This window comes from Globicephala melas, chromosome 12, assembly GCF_963455315.2.
Source record: "Globicephala melas chromosome 12, mGloMel1.2, whole genome shotgun sequence".
Lineage (NCBI taxonomy): Eukaryota > Metazoa > Chordata > Mammalia > Artiodactyla > Delphinidae > Globicephala > Globicephala melas.
In genome coordinates this window covers 82,573,491-82,594,710 of record NC_083325.1, presented here as the reverse complement: position 1 = coordinate 82,594,710, position 21,220 = coordinate 82,573,491, and the positions used below count along the sequence as shown (strand labels likewise).

The 21,220-nt window shown below is 40.8% G+C and overlaps 1 protein-coding gene across 1 annotated transcript in view; it reads right to left on the bottom strand.

Moving 5' to 3' along the window:
• NOL10 (nucleolar protein 10) overlaps nucleotides 1-13,048 on the bottom strand; it is an 88,208-nt gene extending 75,160 nt beyond the window's left edge. Inside the window, exons 1-7 of the mRNA XM_030844605.3 lie at nucleotides 12,889-13,048; nucleotides 9,148-9,193; nucleotides 6,762-6,860; nucleotides 3,958-4,035; nucleotides 2,359-2,396; nucleotides 1,009-1,145; nucleotides 205-270 (exon numbers count right to left, since the gene is read on the bottom strand). Coding sequence (XP_030700465.1) covers nucleotides 205-270; nucleotides 1,009-1,145; nucleotides 2,359-2,396; nucleotides 3,958-4,035; nucleotides 6,762-6,860; nucleotides 9,148-9,193; nucleotides 12,889-12,954 — 530 coding nt within the window. The 5' untranslated portion in view covers nucleotides 12,955-13,048. The remainder of the gene's footprint in view (nucleotides 1-204; nucleotides 271-1,008; nucleotides 1,146-2,358; nucleotides 2,397-3,957; nucleotides 4,036-6,761; nucleotides 6,861-9,147; nucleotides 9,194-12,888) is intronic.
• Between the last annotated feature and the right edge of the window lie 8,172 nt (nucleotides 13,049-21,220).

Genomic DNA, 21,220 nt, shown 5'->3' with positions numbered 1-21,220 from the left:
ATTTAAAAAAATTTTTTTTAATTTTACAACATCCCCAGGTCTTCTAGTGAATTTGTGTGGGAAAAAATTTAATGTTACTCTTTTACCTAAGCTGCCCAGAGCTCTGCTCACAGGCAACACGTGTCATTTGACAACAAATTGGGCGTCTGGCTTCATCTCCTGGCCAAAATAAATACAGCAGGATTCTTATAACAAAACACTCACGCAGCATCAGTCTGTAGAGGATTCAGGAACCGTCCTTGTTCCAAGTTCAATCTGTAAACTTCAGAGCTGCCAAACAATGAATAAAGTGAAAAATCCAGGAAACTACAATGAACGTTTCTTCAAGTAAATATAATTTTTAGAAACATGGATCTGTCACAAAGCATCACTTCCCTTTGTAAAACTGACACAAAAATGCATTCTAACCCTAAAAGATAACCACCTTACTTGTAAGTTTGTTCATGCATAAAAGTGATTTAAACGACCCACGTGCCAAGGAAATATTATGAAGTCATTAAGTAGGATATTATTTACAAATAACACGGAGAATACAAGATCCAAAATGTATCTATAAGTGTATGTATATAAGACTACAATGAAATAACAATAAAATACTAATAAGGGTTTCCTCTGAGTGGCATAATTATGGGTGATCTTTTTTCTTCTTTATTCTTTTTTATATTTCCCCAATTTTCTAAAATGGATATGACTTATTTTTATAATCATAAAGAAGGTAGCATTTAAGAATAAAAGTTTTAAAATGCATGCAATGGGGCTAAGATACTGACTCCACACCACTGCTACACTACTGGGTCACCCACGTCTCTCTAGATTTAGAGCACCACGCTAATAGAAGGCAAGGATGTAATTCCTAAATGAGCCAGTCACTTTGGAACTACACTCTTTGAGCAACCATAAGGCAGGGATAATGTCTTATCCTTCTTTTAATCCCTCTCCTCAATTTTAAGAACAGAGTTGCTTGGGGAGGTGGAAAGGAGAAAACAAACAGTGATTAGACCCCAATACCTTGCGCCAACAAAGTACAAGTCACAGGATGGATAATGGTAAGAAAAATCTCTCCCGAACTTTGGTATTCTGGTTTTGTAGTAGAAACCTGATTGTGAATGAAATTCAACGTATCTATCATTATGCAGGAAGACAATCTGAAAATGAAACAAGAAAATTAGTTTGCTTAGGTTAAAGTATTTATTTCATCATCATCACTGAAACCGGCAAAGCAAGAAAATCTCTGATCTCTCAGCCTCCTCCTTGCTCTCTGTAAACGCACGTGTATAAACACAACTCGCCACGATGGTTAAGAAATGTGTTTGAGAATCAAACCTCTCCATCAGTTACTTAGTGCGTTCCTGCATCTTAGACAGGTTTTTGGCAAACTTTACCTTCTAACTGAAAGACTTAATACGGATGCCCTTCATCTATCTGGCGCCAGCACTCTGTAATGTAGAGCACTGCTCAGTAACCTCAGTGAGTCATTTCCTATTTCACTTAAGAACACGCTTTAGTAATCTCACTATTATCACATGGAGTTTGATAGGCTCCTTGTATAAATTTAACTTTAACGTATTACAAAGGTATCTTAAAAATCTGCAGATGGTATTGAAAAGCAAATTTATCAAGATCTAGAGAAAATATACTATAAAATTACAAGTTCCAAAACGTACGATAAACGGCTACCACAGGCAAAAGGATAAACTGTACCCCATAGTTTCCAGAACTGAAGACAACACAGAAAGCATGTCAGCTCTGAAAATTCAATTTTCCTTCATGATGACATCTCTCAAAGTTTTTCATTTTAAACTGAATAAGGCACTTTTACTGACAACCTTGTAACTGTTGAAAATTACCACAAGAGTTGAAAGATGCACTAATGGCACCAAGAAAGAAAGAAAAGGAAACATAAATATATTAGCTGTGTCTCGAGCTGTTTCAGTATATGCACAACCACTTATTTGCAGGGTTAAGAAAATTAAACATACAACACTGCTGCAGTACTTTTCACATACGAATAAGGAAACGAAAATAATAAATGCAATAATGAAAATCACACATCTAGAACACAGGATGGTCTAAAAAGATGACTGCTACCAATTCTTAAAAATATAGATAAGGTTTCATTCATACATGCTATGGCAAACTTATTTCGATATTAGACTGGCCAAAGGCTATCTCTATCCCAGTTGTCACATACATGTGACAAACTAAGTATATATTAATAGAAAACAATAGGTTTTATTTTACTATACAGCCATTTTAAATTTAACAATGGAAACATCATAAAAACACTTATCATAAAAACAAATCCCACTCATTCATTTCCTGAGGACAGGCAGGATAAACCAACGCTACAAAGCATACCTTTGAATAGTCATCAGACAAAGTTTCAAAGGTGACAACTGAAAAATAAGAAATAGGAAAAATACAATTATCAGTCCACTTCTTTAATAAAAATACAAATTTGATGCAAAGATTCTAACTCAACACAAATACTATATACAAATGCTGGGTTTTTCTTCCCTTTTTGCACCTACATAACACAAGAACAAAGTTTCCATGCTATATTGCCCCCCCAAAACACCAAATGGAAAATTAAAAGCTTTATAGTTTCTTTATACAGATCAGCTAGATTTTCTACAGAACTGAAGCAAATTAAATAATAAATTTACAAAACATAATGACTTGTAAATTTTGTCACAGTTTTTCTGAGATGTTCAAAGTAAAACAACAAACATTAAAAACTCAAAACTTTTTGCTTTAAAAAAGGTAACAGTGGGCTTCCCTGGTGGTGCAGTGGTTGAGAATCTCCCTGCCAGTGCAGGGGACACGGGTTCGAGCCCTGGTCTGGGAAGGTCCCACATGCCGCGGAGCAACTGGGCCCGTGAGCCACAACTACTGAGCCTGCGCATCTGGAGCCTGTGCTCCGCAATGGGAGAGGCCTGTGCTCCGCAATGGGAGAGGCCCGTGCACCGCGATGAAGAGTGGCCCCCGCTTGCCGCAACTAGAGAAAGCCCTCGCACAGAAACGAAGACCCAACACAGCCAAAAATAAATAAATAAATTTATAAAAAAAAAAAAAAAAGTAACAGTAACTTTTTACTCATTCATAGTATACCTGCTAAATGAAAATAAAGAATGAAAACAGTTATTATTAGCAGCACATGGAGTTTGTACTGTTTTTTAAAAAGAAGACAGTGAAACAAGTTAAGAGAATACATATCCCATTAACTTCTTTTCTCTCAATCTCAAACATGGGGCCACCTGAAAAAAATACCTGAACTCTCCCATTTCAACCTGCGCCCTGTGCCAGGCAGAATTCTAAGAATGACCCCGCTGACCTTCCCCCCAGGGCAGTCCCCTCCTCTGGAGAGTGTGGGTGGACGCTATCAATGTGAGGAGACACCGCTCTTGTGATTACATCACGTTCTATGGCAAAGGAAAGATTTATAATCACACGAGCCCTTTCAAAGCAGAGTTTTCTCCAGCTGGCGGCAGAAGGGGTAGTCAGAGAGATTCAGAGCACGAGAAGGATCCAATGAGCTGCTGCTGGCTTGAAGGAGGAGGGGACCAGGTGAGGAGGAATGCAGGGGTCTCTAGAAGCTGAGCATGCCCCCAGGCTGACAGCCAGCGGCAGAGGGGTCCCTAGCCCTACAACCAAAACAAACTGCATTCTGCCAACATCCTGTAAGTTTGAAAAGGGGTCTTGCCCAGGGCCTCTGGAAGAGTCCCACCTGGCTGACACCTTGAGGTCAGCCCCGAGCACAGAACACAGAAAAGCCTGGACGGACTTTACCTACAGAGCTATGAGCTAATAAATGAATCTTTTTTAAGCTGCCGCGTTTATTGCAATTTGTTACACAGCACAGAAAACTGATACACAACCCATGCCCATTTTAAAAAGCAGAAGAGCAGCCAAAAATAACAACTATTTTTGTGATTTCAAATAGAACCTCTTACTTACCTTCTGAATCTAAACACCTTTCAAACTTCAAGGATAATTGATAGGTGTCATAACATCGAACTCGAGGTTTGTATGTTCCTATAAAAAAATTTAATGTGATGTAAGACCTAAAGGACATACTTTTCATTATCAATATCCTGCAGCTATGTTGAGTATACTTTTTGTTTAGAGGTAAGCAAGATTCATTATAAGCATATCAAACAGAAAGAATTTAAAAGCAGCCCTCTCCTAAAATGGACGGCCAGTGGGAAGCTGCTGCATGGCACAGGGAGATCAGCTCGATGCCTTTGTGACGATCTAGAGGCCTGGGATAGAGAGGGTGGGAGGGAGGCTCAAGAGGGAGGGGATGTGGGGATATATGAATACATATAGCTGATTCACTTTGTTGTACAGCAGAAACTAACACAACACTGTAAAGCAATTATACGCCAATAAAGATATTAAAAAAAAACACAGCCCTCTCCAACATCCCAAGGGAAAAATGAACAAAGGATATAAACAAGCAAGACACGGAAAATGTATACACCTGTGTATGAAATACAAATAACTAATCAACTTCACAAATAATCTAACAAAGTAGATTTTTTAAAAATTAGTTTTTGTCAATATTTATAAAATAGATAAATAATAAGAACCTGCTGTATAAAAAATAAAATTCAAAAATTCAAAAAAAATTCAAAAAAATTAGTTTTTGTCTATCAAATGGCAAAGATGAAAAACTGGTTAGTATCTGCATTGAGGTTGATGTTCAAAAAAAGTTCTCTCATACTTTGGTGATAAGTATAAATTATTAGAAATTCTTTGGAGGACAATCTGGCAATATCTGTAAAACGTGATGCTCATACACCTTACATCTGTATTTCAACTTATACAAATTTATTCTATAGAAACACACCCATAAGTGTACCAAAGACATGAAGAATGTCCATCGCAGCATTATTTACTGATGGCCAAAAATTGAAAGCAAATTAAATGTCCACAGATAGGGAAACGATTAAATAAATGATGGTAAATCATTATAGAGGTTATAAAGAGGATGACGCAGACCTGTAACTCCTGACATGGAAAGCTGCCAAAACATACTACAAAGTGAAAGGGAGAGTGAGTACAGCGGGTGCAGTGAGGGCTGCAGAGTGGCGCTTATACTGTGATCCGGCTTTTGTAAAACTCAACAATGACAGTGTCAGTACTCTGTACAGAAAGAAGATGGAGGAATAAGCACAGTGATATCTTGTGTATTTTAGTGCAATCTTAGGGCCTTTCACATTTTATCTTATGTATTTCTATAATGTTTGCATTTTTTATAAGTTTATCATGAAAAGAAAAAGACTGACTTTTAAAACCACTAAGGATATTTTTAAAAGAAAGGAATGAAGTAGTCCTATGTTTTCTGGCATGGATCAAAGCCCAAGATCTCATTTAAAAACAGTATATAGTATAGTATATATACACACACATACTCTATATACAATACATGTGTTACATATAAACTATAATTATAATTTAGATTCTGACCATAAAACTGGACGCTAAAAAATGTGGATAGTGTTAGTAATGAGACAACCATTGACACAGAACAAAAGAGACTAGCACGTGGATGTAGAAAAGTTGTCAAATAAGAAAGTGGTTGGAAAAGAGATACAGATGGATAATGTTAAGCCAACAAAACAATTTAAGTGGACAATACCCAGGATAGACGTAGCAAATCACAACCATAAAAAGGCTGGGTAATGCTGTTCTAACTTATAATATATTAAAAGTTCCCTATATTTGTTGACTTTTTGATACTGATGAATACTGCTAACATAAAATCTTAGTGACATAAAAAATACTAGTACATAATAGAGAAAATCATTACGATAAAAATGACCTTTCCTGGAACCATCATTCATTGCTGGTGGGAGCGCAAAATGATCTGACTGCTCTGGAAAACCATCTGGCAGTTTCTCATCAAACCAAATATATACCTACCCTCTGACCCAGCAATGTCCTCAAAACAGACTTGGACAAGACGGTTCATAATGCTTTACCAATAACAGTCGAAGAATGAAAATAGCCCAGGTGTCTACCAAATGAAGAATAAATTAACAAAGTGTGGCATATTTCTATAAGGAAATACCATTTGCTAATAAAGAAAGAACACATTACTGACACATATAATGACATGAATGAATCTGAAATATGAAGTCCTAGATGAAATAAGTCTTACACAAAAAAAATACATAGTGTATGACTGCATTTACATGAAGTCCATTTAAAACAGGCTACACTTGTCTGTGGTGAAAAAATCAATCACAGCAGCGGCTGGCTACACATGAGTGGGAGCAAGGATTGACTGTGGGGGGCATAACGGAATGCTCTGAATGAAAGAATGTTTTGTATCCTGGTAGGGGTTTGGGCTACACAGGCGTATGCATTTGTCCAAACTCATCAATGTCTTTATACAATTTTATCTTTAAAAAAAAGCAATAAACGAATACTGAACTCTAGTTAATGATGTACACACTGAGGTATTTAGGGGTGAAGTATACTAATACCTGCAACTTACTCTGAAATGTATCAAAAAACAGGATGGATTGATGGATGGCAGAAAGATGGGTAGACAGATATGTGATAAAGCAAATACAGTAAACTACTGAAGAATCTAGGTGACAGGCTGTTCACGGTACAGTTTTTTCAATATTTCTATATGTTTGAAATTTTTTAATAATAAAATGTCAGGGTAATTTTTAAAAAGTGACCTTTCCCATCATAACATTTCCTGCTACGAAGTATACGTCAATCATAACCAAAAAGATGCTTACCGGTTGCTAAAATATACTGTCCATCTTTTGATACCTTAATAGTGGTACACACAGTAGGCATTTCAAAATCCTGAATAAGTTCAATTCTCCTACGGACATCTACAAAGAAAGAAGATAAATAACTGGTTTAACCGCCATGTGCTTACTCTTGTGTCCAGGAAGACAGTATTCAGAGCGGGGTCACTACCAACGGCAACGTCCCAGTGCCTCCCAGCGTCGGGAAGGCGCACGGACACAGCCCCGCCCATGACACAGCAAGCTTTTCTCTTAGCTCATACCTTATTTTTCTAAACTAAGTATTTTATTTTTACTTTTCAAAAAGGAAAAAGTGTCATCGTTAATTGGGGAAAAAAAAATGTCCATAATAGTGCATCAAACATCCAGTTTCAAGCCCGGGATAAACGGGCAACAGAATAAACATTAAACCACCATTGTTATTCAATCATGGATCACGGCTAAGACAAAAATCTTTACCATTTTTTCTCCTAAATAATAACAAGTCTAAACCTTTAAAATCTTAACTTTATATAGGAAGCTGCTACCAAGCTGACTTTTGCCTCTTTGTGGCAGCACTGATCTGCGGCCAAGAAGATCCAGGCTAGAGGAAGCCTTAGGGCAATCTCTGGGTCTAAACACTTAAACGTACTCTCACAAAAACTGGTTCCCTGCAACAAGAAAGTGTGGATTCTTGCCGGCTGCTACTGTAACAATGCGCCCACTGTAAGGACTGTGTATGACTCTCTGGCACATTATTGCCCTGTTCACTAAACCAACCAACTGAGCAGGAATGGCCCACTAAATTTGGAAGACACACGATACTCTTGAGATGGGCTGGAAAGGAGTCAATGAACAATTTTTTCCTCTAAGTAATCTGAACCTGTTTTCTTACACACTAGAACACTGGAGTGGAATGAGAGTATCAGAAGAAATCAAAATCAGTAAGCACTGTGAAAGCAGCAATTATTCTTTTCCTTTGATTTAAAGTTGTAATTTTCTAATTTTATATAAAGCCTACTTCTTCTCCAAGATGCTTGCTTTGACGTATTTATCTCACATCCAGAAACCTTTTCAATATCTTAGGTCTCTGATTTTCAGAAAATAACTTGAACAAAATATGTGGAAACTTAATCATCTTTCAACTATGACAAGTTGTAATAGAGAAAATTTAATGAAAATTTGTCCAAAATGATTTAAGTTAAAAACTGATCTTACAAACCTATCTTCCCTGCTGTCATAACTTAAAGAATCAAAATCTTCTACAATGACCATATATGTTCATGTTCATATGTCCTGTACGTAAAATTACTTTGTTCAGAAAGAAAATGTTCATTGTCTCTATAGCTCAAAAACTGACAAGTGGATTCAACAAATGGAAAAAGATATGATACACTGGAAAACAAAGTGATTATGGAACTGTTAGGAGAGCTAGTCCTTCTAGGACTGCTTGCATTCCTATTGGTCTTGCTGGGTACGGCAAGACTGTAAGGCCCTGGCCACTCCTTTACCTGAGCCATTCCTCAGCATTATTTATGCAGCTGGGAACCTCCACAGGTAAGTCTCCTCTAGACAAAGAGCAGGTTTGTTTACTGCTTGCTGTAAAGGCAGTGGACTTCTCAAGTTCAGTGTTCCTCAGCTGCAACACAAAGCCACTGCACGCAGTGCGCCCATCTGGGCCACACTGAGTGCCCCTGTGGAACTTGGGCAGGGGGGTGACAGAGCATGCTGGTGATCATGCTATCTGCTGTGCCGCCTGAGTAATGCAGCCCTTGTCTCTGACCCAGGAGTCTTACGTCTTCTGCTATCATCCATGAAACAGTAACAAGCTAACTTACTAGTGCTTAAGTAGGTAAAATCAAACCCCATACCCACGGGACTGTATCAAGCACAACAAAGGTTTTCTTAAGAAGGAAAAGGGGGCTTCCCTGGTGGCGCAGTGGTTAAGAATCCACCTGCCAAGGCAGGGGACACGGGTTCAAGCCCTGGTCCGGGAAGATCCCACCTGCCGTGGAGCAACTAAGCCCGTGCGCCACAACTACTGAGCCCGTGTGCCACAACTACTGAAGCCCACACGCCTAGAGCCCGTGCTCCGCAACAAGAGAAGCCACTGCAATGAGAAGCCCGTGCAGTGCAAGGAAGAGTAGCCCCTACTCGCTGCAACTAGAGAAAGCCCGTGCACAGCAACAAAAAAAAACCAACAGAGCCATAAATCAATAAATAAATTAATTAAAATTTTTTTTAAAAAAGGAAAAGGGCAGAAAGTCTATTTTCCACTGCATGAATTCCACTGTGTTTTTGTAAACCTTCACTTAAATATGATAACAATAAATGAGAAAAGCATTATAACGTGGATCACAAATGTAGCTGAAATGAAAAAAATAATACTCACCAACATCTTTCTTCTGAAGTGCTCTCTTTTTTCTGTCAGAAAGCCACTTAAAGAAAACAGAGACTTTATTTTAAAACATATTTACTTGAATTGTTTCTCTGCTTACAAAAATAATACATGTTCATATTAAAAAATTGAAACTTTATAGGAATATATAACATAGAAAATGAAAATACTCTGTAATCCTAACCCTACTGTGAACATCCTGTTACATGGATTTTTTTCTGGTATATATTTACATATACTAGATAATAAATTTTTAGAACTACCATATTTTATACAAGAGAAAACTAGTTCATCTAATCAACCTAAGGGAAAGGAGTAAGCCTCAAATATTATGGGTTATACCTAATACATGGAACTTTATTTAAGTGAAATTTTAAAAAGCAAGCATTAAATGGAGAAAGTTTCTTAAAGAAATATATTTTTTACAAAACATAAACCTAGATAAATAAACCTGACCAAACAGCTGACACTTGATAATAAAGAAATGATACTTTTAAAAGTCACATTCGCTGACACCAGATTTTGTTCTGTAATTCCTGTACCTTTTAGCTTGCAGCATAAGTCCATTGCATGAACAGGTGCCAATGATGAAGCACTAATCAGTTACGATCACCTTAAAGCAGTGGTTCACAACCAGGGGCAATTTTGCCTCCGAAGGGCATCTGGCAATTCTTAAAGTGTACTTGGTTGCCACAATGGGAAGGGGTGGGCACTCCTGGCAACTAGTGGGTAGAGGTCAGGGACGCTGCCAAGCCTCCTACAATGCACAGGACAGCCTGTACAACAAGCACTGTCCAGCCCCAAATGTCAATAATGACGAGGTTAAGAAAACATACCCTCAGGAAATCAAAGAAAAGCAAGAGAAAAATTAACAGATGTCATTTCTAAAAGCACAAACCCAATGTACAGCCCATGTTAGACACAGGACATTATAATCTTTACGGCTCTCTGGTCATGTAGTCCCACTCCTGAAGACCCTAAGTGTGACGCCTGAGGCAGTGTGGACGCTGGAACAGGTGTCACTCTTTGAAGGGCCTCAGTCTGAGCCAGAGCTCTCCTCCTGCCTTGTGTTTAGGGCATTGGTTTACAGGTCTGTGCTAGTCTTTGTGATTACACTGCTCTGATTTCATTTTAGGTAGAAATGTTTCAATTAAAGGTGATGTTAAACTATATTTCTGGGCACTCGATACATTCTTCTACATCAACTTAATAGAAGCAAAACAAAGGGCTTCTCCTTTCATAGGGGATTCGATTTCCTCTTCTCAGGGAGTTATGCTAAAGAAGGGGGCAGTTCATTGGATAGCTGGTCTCACACATCAGGAGCTTGGGGCAAAGGGGAGGGGACTGAGATTGCCTTCTAAATGGGAGCCTGGGACCTAGAAGAGCCAGAAATTCCTTACAACGGTGACGATGGAAAAGAGTTGAAAAATGATGAAAAAACAGTTCACTCTGTAGTTTCTGTACACACTGACAGCACTACAGGAGAGCACACCAGACAGAGTCAGCACGGGGCAGGAATGAACCAGTCTAAGTTTTAAAAGTTCAACAAAGAACTGAAAGTTGTCACTGATATCAGGCATCCTCTTTGTGTTCTACAAAATCACAGCTGATAGAGAACGTCACTTTACCAATGCCAAAGAATTTAACCAGAAACCCAGCAAAAGAGCTCTGGAAATGCTGATGACCTAATTCTCTCACTGGACAGGCATCCCGCCATTGTTGGAAAAAAACAAAAGAAAAGAAAAGAAGAAAAAAAAACCAAAACCCTGCTTGATCTTACATTTGAAGTAGGTAAAGCAAAACAGGCAATTTGTTGATAAGTCAGAATTACTTTAAAAGAAGATTTAGAGAGATTCCCTAACAGGATACACATACCTGTTTACTCAACATTTCCACCTGATGTTTATTAGAACATCAAACCTTCAGTATCAAAAATAAAACTTTTCATGCCTTTTGCTCACTACCTTCCCCCGACCCGCAATGTGCTCAATTCTCCATTTCAGTTATCAGCAACACCGTGTACCCAGTTATTCAGATCCACACCCTAAGAGTTCTCTCTTGATTCCTTCCTTCACCTCAACTTCCTACGACTATCCAACTCATTAGCAAGTCCCATTAGCCTACCTCCAAAACACCTCCTTTACCCCACCCAGTCTTAGCATCTCCTCTGCTACCATCCTAGCCCGAGCCACCCGTCTCTCAGTTGGACCACCTAACTCATCCCCAGTCACACCCTCCCCAGCTGCAGTACTTTACCAGAGAGCAGCCAGTCTGAAACCCAGCAACAGCTTCCAACAGCACTAAGAATAAAACCCTAATTTTCTGCCTTGGCCTACAAGGCCCACCTCTCCAGCCTCAGCTGTCCCCACCCTCTTGCCCCACTGAGCATTCCACAGCCACAACCGTGCTTCTCCTGTTTCTCCAACGTGCCAAGTGCCTTCCATTGTGGGTCACTGACACTTTCTGTTCCCTCAGTACGGAAAACTCTTCCTTTCTCCCATCTTCAAAAGACTCAATCCTTTTCATCAACCAAGTTTCTGTTCAAATGTGACCCCCTTGTAGAGGGGCCTTCCCTGAGGGCTTGAGTCCAAACCACTTTCTCTAAACAATTCATCCACAAGTGCTCTCTTATAGACACTCAAAGCACTTTTCAGTATCTGAAGTTGTCCTATTTGCTTACTTATTATCCTTTTCCCCAACAGGGAACCTTATCTGACCGGTTCATCACGTATCCCAACACTTAGAACAGGGCTGCCTGCAGGTACTCACGTCTCAGCAAACGTGCAGAACCAAAGAACAAAATGAGAAGGATCATGCTGTGTGACAAACAGCTGAAGAACAAGGAGTTATTTAACCTGAATTCTGAGAAGAGTCTAATCACTGGCTCCAAATCCTTTAGGGTCAGACACAAGGAAGAGTTACACTTATTCTGATTTCCAAGGGCAGGACTCAGAGCAACCGCGGCATGTAGAAAGGGGGCGTGTTTTAAAACAACTGTCTAACAAGCAGTCTCAAAATGGAAGAGCTTCTGCCAAAAGTTTCTTCTCACTGGCAGTGCTTCGACAGCAGCCTGACCAGCACTTATGAGAAATAACACACAAGCTACAGAGCCTAGGTGGATGACTCTGGACAAGTCACCCTTCCCCTCGCTGGATCTTTTGCATATTTTCAACATGAAAAGATTTGAAGAGAATGGCTGACTTTCCAAACGCCTTCCAATTCTGATGTCCTAAGACTCAACGAAATCAAGTTAAGTTCAGCAAGGTTCAAAAATACTGCCGTCCACATCATAAATGCTGCTGACGCAAAGTCCGCATTTCTCTTCACTGCTGTATTTCTAGAACTTGGCATATAACAGGAATTCAACGAAGAGCTGATGAGCGGGCATTAAAGTGGGGGAGAAATACCTGTCAACCAATCTGTCCACGTTTTCCTCCTCGGTGTGGCAGCGACTGTGATCATTATACAAGCCCAAAGGGACAGCTCCTCTGTTCTAGAGAACTTTACCCGCAAAAAGTTCAAGCCAACTCATCAATCCCGATCACCCCTCGGCCCAGGCTCTGGCGCGGTAACAGCACTGTCCTCGTCTCCCAGCACCGACCAGCTCCCCCACGCACCGTCCCTGGACTCTGGGCCTCCCCTAGTCTGGGGCCGGCCCGGGCCCAGCTGAAACTACCAGGAACCGGGAGGAGAGGGGCGGCTGCCCCGCGAAGAGGAGGACCCGACGTGACTCACCTCGGGAAGGGACTTGCCGCAGCTGAGACTGTAAATCTTCACTTCGTTGAGGCTGGAGACCTGCATCGCGGCGCCGAGGAGCAGCCACCCCCGTTCCCGTCCAGGACGCTGCAGTGCACGCAAGCACCGTAATCTCAGGGCCTCCTGGAGCGCCTGGGCGGCGTGGGGCCCGGGGCGCGGGCGCTGGGTGATGACGCACTTCCGGGCGCCGGAAAAAGCGCCGGTCCCGGAAGTGGGAAAGTGGCGGCTTTAGGGAATGCTGACTAGTGAGGTCCTGGAGGCGGCGGGGCTGGGAGCGACCCTAATATAGGGAGGGCGAAGAACTGCTTTCCCTTTTGTCAGCAGGGAGGAGCAGGAAGCTCTTAGGGTCTCTGCTCAGGCCGAAGGGTCTAGGTACCCGGGAGGGCGAGGCTGTCTGGGCTGACTGAGGCTTTGGGGGGCCCGGTCAGGGAATCCAGGGAGAGAATGCGACCTGGGAGCGAATTCAAAGTGGAAGTGAGTTCTTTTCTCACCAGTGTTCCTGCAATATTCCATTAGAAATAAAAGCTTTTAAAAAATGATATTAAAAAATATTTTCATCTGGAATTGACATTCATCCTGCAGGGGAGCAAAATTTGCCATCCCAAAATGTCTCTTTGGCGTGCGTATTATTTCTAGCTGAAACCAATCAAGGCCCAAAAGACACAGGAAAAAACTTTGACCTTCCCCTTCACTGTCTAGAAGAATGTAGATAACTAGAGTGTGAACTGGGTGTGGTAGACAGGGAGGAACCTAGCAAAGCCTGTTAAAATTCCCCTCTGTGTCCCATTGTCTCTGTGATACCCAGCAAGCATTTGTTTACCAAACACTTGCTTTTTAATCTCCATGTCAGTTGCCTTCCTCGCCTTTGAAGTCTCAAACCAGTGCCGGAAACAATCTTTTTTGTCTTTAGCTGAAGATGGTATTTAAGATGAGGGTTTCCAGCATTTTGGTTCATTACTCAGTTTTCCTGGGTCCCTCCCATGTATACATGTTATTGCACTTTTGTTTGATTTTCACATATTAATCTGATGTCAATTTAATTCTTAGACCAGCCAAAAGAACCTAGAAAGGTAGAGAAAATTTTCTTCCTGGCAATCTCACTAAATAAGGAAAGAAAAGAAAAAGCGTAGTAAGAAGAGGGGAAAAAAGGTAAAAGAAGAGGTGATCAGGGAAGAAATGGATTTGAACCTGATGTTTTTTGAGATGGGTGTGAGACAGTATTGACAGACAGACCCTCACTTAAGCATCGTTTTCAGAAAAGTTCACAAACTTTCTCTGTTGATCATCCAGTTACTTAGAGACTGTTGCCTAGATCTGAGGACTTAAGAATTCTTGGTGTGGTTAGATGAAACTTCAGCAGAAAGTGTCGGTTAACTGTGCAAAAGGGTCCTTTTGAAACTGGAGAGTAGTACTCACTCCACTTTCATATAACTGAGGTGGGTCACTTTGAGCACAAGCTATATTGTTCATGGCAGAGTAAGGACTTCTGAGCTCAACAATTTTGTTCCTATTGTAACTGTCCTTATTCTACCTTAAAGTTCCAGTCCAAATTCTACCTTCCGCCTGAGACTTTTTTTGAGAAAATGCGTAGGACTGCCATCCTCCTTGGGGAGGCGGTGTCCCAAGGGAGAGAAAGATCATGGGCTTCAGAGTGGTAATAAAATAGGCCTTTTAAGCAAGTTGTAAAAATAGAAAACGTTAACAGAAACAGACTGACAGATCTGGAGAACAAACTAGTGGTTACCGGTGGGGAGATGGAAGGGGGAAGGGACACGATAGGGGTAGGGGATTCAGAGGTACAAACTATTGTGTATAAAATAAACAAGCTACAAGGATATATTGTACAGCACAGTGAATATAGCCAATATTTTATAATAACTTTAAATGGAGTATAATTATAAAAATATTGAATCACTATGTTGTACACCTGAAACTAATATTGTACTCAGCTATACCTCAGTTTAAAAAAAAATGGAAAATGCTTATTTTCCAAAATATGCAGGATGATTTCCAAGACACTTTGAATACTTTCATACACAAAAAAATACTACCTTTATTATTTTTTAAAATAAATTTTTATTTATTTATTTTTATTTTTGGCTGCCTTGGGTCTTTGTTGCTGTGCGCGGGCTTTTCTCTAGTTGCAGTGAGCGGGGGCTACTCTTCGTTGTGGTTCCCGGGCTTCTCATTGGGTGGCTTCTCTTGTTGCAGAGTACGGGCTCTAGGCGCGCGGACTTCAGTAGTTGTGGCACTCGGGCTCAGCAGTTGTGGCTCGCAGGCTCTAGAGCACAGGCTCAGTAGTTGTGGCGCATGGGCTTAGCTGCTCCGCAACATGTGGGATCTTCCCGGACCAGGGCTCGAACCTGTGTCCCGTGCACTGGCAGGCGGATTCTTAACCACTGCGCCACCAGGGAAGTCCCTACCTTTATTATTTTCAAGAACGTATTGTAAAGACCCATTGAGTGTAAACCACAAGCATGTCTGTCACTTATTAAGTGACATGTGTTAGGTATAATATATATAGATATAGCCTACTCCTAACTTTGATGATAAAGAGTCCTAGACCATTTCACTTTACCTTATTCAATCCGATTTCCCACTGACTGACCCCTAGATCTGCCGTCTACCTCATGAACATCAATTTCATTTCTCTGCTTTTGAATCTTGGCTGATGGTTATTTGAAGCCCTCCCCTTGTCCTTATATCCAGAGGCCACCATCTCCTCAAAACTCACCTTCTGAATATTTTTCTCATTCTCCCATGCTTTCACTGTACTGAATAAATACCATTTTATTTGCAGATTTTTATTATTAAAATGCACAGTAATTTAACACATCCTACAGACAATAATAAGGAACACGGATGCCATGCGATACTAGATGCCTGTTCTTGGCGGTTTCCTGCAGGCACTCTGGTTTCCTTAAGTCACAACCTCTCAAGCCTAATTAAAATATCATTTTTAAAATAGAGCCCATAAAGCTTCCTTTTTTGTTAAATTTGGGATGGGCTCCTTTTTTAAAATTTAAAAAGTTTTTTATTTCTGTACAATTTTTAAAGGTTACTTTCCATTTACAGTTATTACAAAATATTGGCTGTATTCCCTGTGTTGTACAGTACATCCTTGTGCCTATCTTACACCCAACAGTTTGTACCTCCCACTCCCCCACCCCTGTATTGCCCCCCACAACTGATAACCACTAGTTTGTTCTCTATATCGGTGAATCTGCTTCTTTTTTTACGTTCACAAGTTTGTTGTCTTTTTTAGAACACAAATAATACATATAAGTGATATCATACAGTATCTTTCTCTGTCTGACTTGTTTCACTTAGCATTATGCCCTCCAAATCCATCCATGTTGCCACAAATGGCAAAATTTCATTCTTTTTTATGGCTGAGTAATATTCCATCCTATACATATACCACAGTTTCTTTATCCATTCATCTGTTAATGGACACTTAGGTTGTTTCCATGGGGGATGGACTCCTTTTGAACATGTTCTTCACCCTGTTATTTTCTTTCTCCCTCATTTTCATTACTCTAGGAAATTTTTTAACATATTTAGAAGTATAATAGTGTATTGAACTCATGTACATAAAACCCAGCTTCAACAATTCACACATGAACCATTTATGTTTCAGCTATACCCTCACCACTTCCTCATCCTTGGTTTATTCTGAAAGATTTGAAGTAAATCCATGGCAATTACCTTTGTGGTTTGTAAGGTACTTGTCTGACCACCCTTTGCACCTAGACTTGATGACAGTCTGGGCCTTACTTCATCTCTGGGTTCCCTGGGCCTAACCCACTGCCTGGTGAATAGCACACTCTCAGTAAATATTTCTTGATAAAAATGAGTCAATTACTCACTCCACATCCTGACCCAAAGTCCTAATTCTTTGTCCCGTACATTTTGGCCTTTGGAATACTGGAAACAGCACAGCTCTCTGCCAAATGATTGTTTCAAACATGCCCATTTATACATCTTCCTTCTCCAACAAGAAATGTCAGAGAGTCAGGAACCACACTGCAAGGAACATGGTGTTTTCTGCCAGGTAGAACAAGGTGTACTTGGTCCTCGGTGCCAGGATGGTGCCCCTCCCGCAGTCACTGCCCTGAGGGTTCAATCCTCTGCGTTCTAGGGTTGTTTTCCACTGAGGGTGGAACTACGAAGCAGGTGCTGCTTCTTGGGTGTTTCTAGTTTCATCTCTAACACAAATATTCAGTCCCTAGACTGTGATGAACTTGAATGTGGTGCTTTATCCAATGCCCGTGCTTGGAGCTAAGAGTACAGTCTTCAAAGCCAGACTGCACGGGTCCAAATCCTGGCTACCTGGATAGAGGCTGGATAGAACAAGTTCATGTAATCTCTCTGCTTCTATTTCCTCATTTGAACAATGAGGATAATAATAGAACCTACCTCAGAGGGCTGTTATAAAGATAAAATGAGTGTGTGTTATAATTCACTGAGTCCAGGATACCTATTTTTATCATCCCTGAAATCAGGTGTGTCTTGTATGTCATGCATATTTAATTGACAGTATTTTTCTTCTAATGGTACATGGGATAATGGTGCATCTTATAGTTAATGGGCTTTTAGATTCAATAAAATACAGCACATATGAAACGCTTAGAACTGTTCCTAACATAGTAAGCACTATTTATTAGTTATTATTATTTACTCCTGGGAACAAAAACATTAAAAACTGTCTAAGAAAAAAAATAAAGTTGTAGACTCCAAATAACCTTAACTGCTGTGTTATTAGTTGCCATTCCAGAGACCTTCAAGTAAACATTCAAGATTCCTCTCCCAATTCTTTACGTCCACAGCCAATCCAACTCCAAATCCTTTAGAGTTTCCCTTTCAGATGTCAAATTCATTCTTCTCTGTTCCCACTGCCAGAGGAATTCAAATTTCATCCTCTCCCACCTGGCCATCACAATCCTCTTATTCTGGTCTTCCTGCCCCAAATCTGTCTCTTACAGGAGACAAAGTCATGTCTCTAATGGGCAAACCTGATCACATCAACAGTCTAACTCGAAACTCTTTAGTTCTCCCCAAGCCTAGAAGAACACCTTTGCTGGCCCCTTCCAACTTTCCCAGCCACTGTACCTGATGCTGTCCCCTCCCCAGCTCGTCTCTCACCCCCGCTCACTCCCTGGACTCTCCAAGCTGAATTACTCACAGCGTGAAAAATACAAGACCCTCTCTCACACCTCCTTCAAGTCTTTGCACCTGCTCTTCGGACTACTATTAATCCCACCCTCTGTACCTCAGTAACTCCAGTTCATCCTCCTTCACCTCCAGGGGGCCGTAAATACTTAGATTCTCATCATACGTTGTATTTAATCTCACTGCAGTGTTTCTTAAACTGGGGCTTACAGTTGTATTTGCAAAATAACATTTCGTTGTGTTTTTTTTCTATTTCAACAATAAGTTTTTAACCAACTGATATAAGCATATCTGATTATCTGGTTGGCGTCTTCTGAAAAGTACTACGGCTCATATCAGCGCCAAGTTTGTTTTTAAGTTTACAGTTCACTGGCTCCACGTGCCACTACTTTTATTGTCTTGGTTCAGTGATTAGAAGGAGAGAGGATGGCATGAAATAATATGATAGGGACACGTCTGAGCCAAGTGAAAGCCCAACGATGTCATGGCCTATTATGTGAAAGAAGGTTTTGCAATTGATCATGTAGAGGACGGTGGTGGGAAGAACTAAATCAGGTGGGGATAGAGAATGCAACAGATCTCATGTCATAGCAGTGCTATATATTCATCTAGCAAAGCAGCAACTGGTTTTCATCAAAAATATCTATATATCAATTATCATAGTAAATTAATTTGAATTCTATTGGTTTGAAGTTTTACGTGAAAATAATGTATCAATTTGTTTTGGTGTATAGTAATACAAGAGCTAAAAGCATAATAAACTTATACTAGGTTTACATTTGTGCATCTTTAAATAACACACTAAAAAGAATTAAGTCCTAAATGCACCATGGTGGTGTCCTGGATTGGATCCTGGAACAGAAAGATGATATTAGCAAAAACATTGGTAAAATCTGAATAAAATCTGTAGTTTAGTTAATAGTGTTGCACAATGTTAATTTCTTAGTATTGATACATACGCTATAGTTATGTAAGATGGGTAGAATGGGGGAGCTGAGTGAAGTGTATATGGGAACTCTCTGTATATTTACAACTTTTCTGTACATCTAAAATTATTTCAAAATAAAGTTTTTTTGTTTTGTTTTGTTTTGTTTTGTTACGATGAAGCCAGTGTTGAGAGTCCTCCTGCTAAGCCCATGGAGCGTCTCTGTTTCTTCTGGAAACTCCTTCCTCGTTTTCTCTCCATGAGGCACTACAATAGGCTGTGGATAGATTTCCCAACCATCCACCAGAACCAGAACTCTTGATACCCGTCACCCCTGGCCTTCCCCCTCCCAATAAACAGGATTATATTCACCAAGCGGTTCACTCTCCAAGTCAAATCCACCGGGAAGTCTATCTGCTTTATCTCCAAAGAAGATTTTCTGGATTTCTACACTGCCACTGCCACCCACTGCCTGGCTCCCCAAGCTGCCAGCTGGTCTCCCTGCTTTCACTCATCCCCTGACCCTCAGCCCTCAGAGCAACCTTTTTAAAATAGTGCCTCAGATGGTTTCGCTCCCTTGCTTAGAACCCAGTGCACTCACATTTAAATCCAAACTCCTTCCTGATGCCTAACAAGATCCTCCACCACCTGTGTTCAGCCTACCTCTCTCTCCCCAGTGACTTGGCCACACTGTTTTCTTGCTTTTCTGGCCTCAGGGTCTTTGCACTTGCTGTTCTCTCTGTCCAGAATGCTCTGTCCTCAGCATTTCCACGCTGCTACTTTGCAGCATCCGGATCTCATTTCAGATGTCACCCCCCACCCCCAAATGCCTTCTCCGACCCATAGCAGCCCTGCCCCCGCCCAGCTGCGTCCATCACGTCCACGTGCTTTATTGTCTTTCTTGCATTTATTACCTGAAATGACTTTACTCTTTAACACTCGAAGTGTTTTATACTCTGGTTCCTCCATGCTCACTAGCATGTAAGCCCCGTGAGAACAGGGACCTTATCCATCTGACTGCTATACATATATGTAATTATATGCAACACTGAGAAGAGAGCAAATATAAGTATTTGTTGAATGAAGGAAAGAGGAAGATGTTACTATAAGTGATCCCCAAAGATAACATTTCTCTCTTCCAGACGCTTGCTGGTCGCGTGGTCTTCTTCTCGCCTGTCAGACCCCATTTCAGAATACTGAAATGCCTGATAGCTAGCCACGCCCTTCCCAGCCCAGGATGCCTAGCTCACCCATTTCCCTGTTACTCTGAATCATTGCTTCGGGTTCCGCATAACCTGCAGAGGAATTTTCCACACCTTAAAAATACCATTAACCACTGGATTCGTTTTCTATTGCTAATAGCAAATTACCACAAACTTGGTGGCTCAAAGCAGCGTAAATATTGACCCACAGTTCTGTAGGTCAGAATTATGGCATTGGCGTGGCTGGTTCTCTGGCAGAAACTAAGGTGTCGGCCAGGCTGGCTGGTCTGGAGGCTCTGGGGAGAAATCAGCTCCCCAGATCATTCTTGTTGTTGGCAGAATTCGGTTTTCTTCAGTTGTAGGGCTGAGATCCCTTGTTTCCTTGCTGGCTGTCAGCCGGGGGCCACTCCCAGCTCCCAGAAGCCGTTCTCAGGTCCTTCCTCCGTGACCCCCATGGGCAGCTCACAGTCTGCATGCTCATGGTCTTTCAAGCTGGCCACAGTGGGTCTCAGGGACTTCCCCTCTGCATCCAGCAGAGAAGACTCTTCTAAAGGGCTCATGTGAGTAGGTGGCCCTATCTTAAGATCAACTGATTAGTAACCTTAATTATATCTGCCAAATCTTTTTTGCCATGTGATGTAACATAATAGCCTATCATAGTTACAGAGGAGGGAGCTATGCAAGGGTGAAGGACATGGGGTCATCTTAGAGTTCTGCCTAACTTCATGTGGCTTGCATGGTCGTCACCATCAACATCACCATCATCATCACCATCATCATGTACAGGTTGTCTTTCCCACCGAGGGAAAAAGAGAACCATTCCTCCCTCCATGAGATAGACTCCTGGAGTATAGCAAAGATGTGAGAAATTAAATTTAGTTAAGCACACATGTATTCAGCTACTACCATGTGTAAATGCCATGTTTGAATTGAATTGAAATGCCTTTAGGACTTACTATAAAGTTTTTGTGTTATTTTAATAATTAACTCTTAATCATGTGTCCTGTAACAC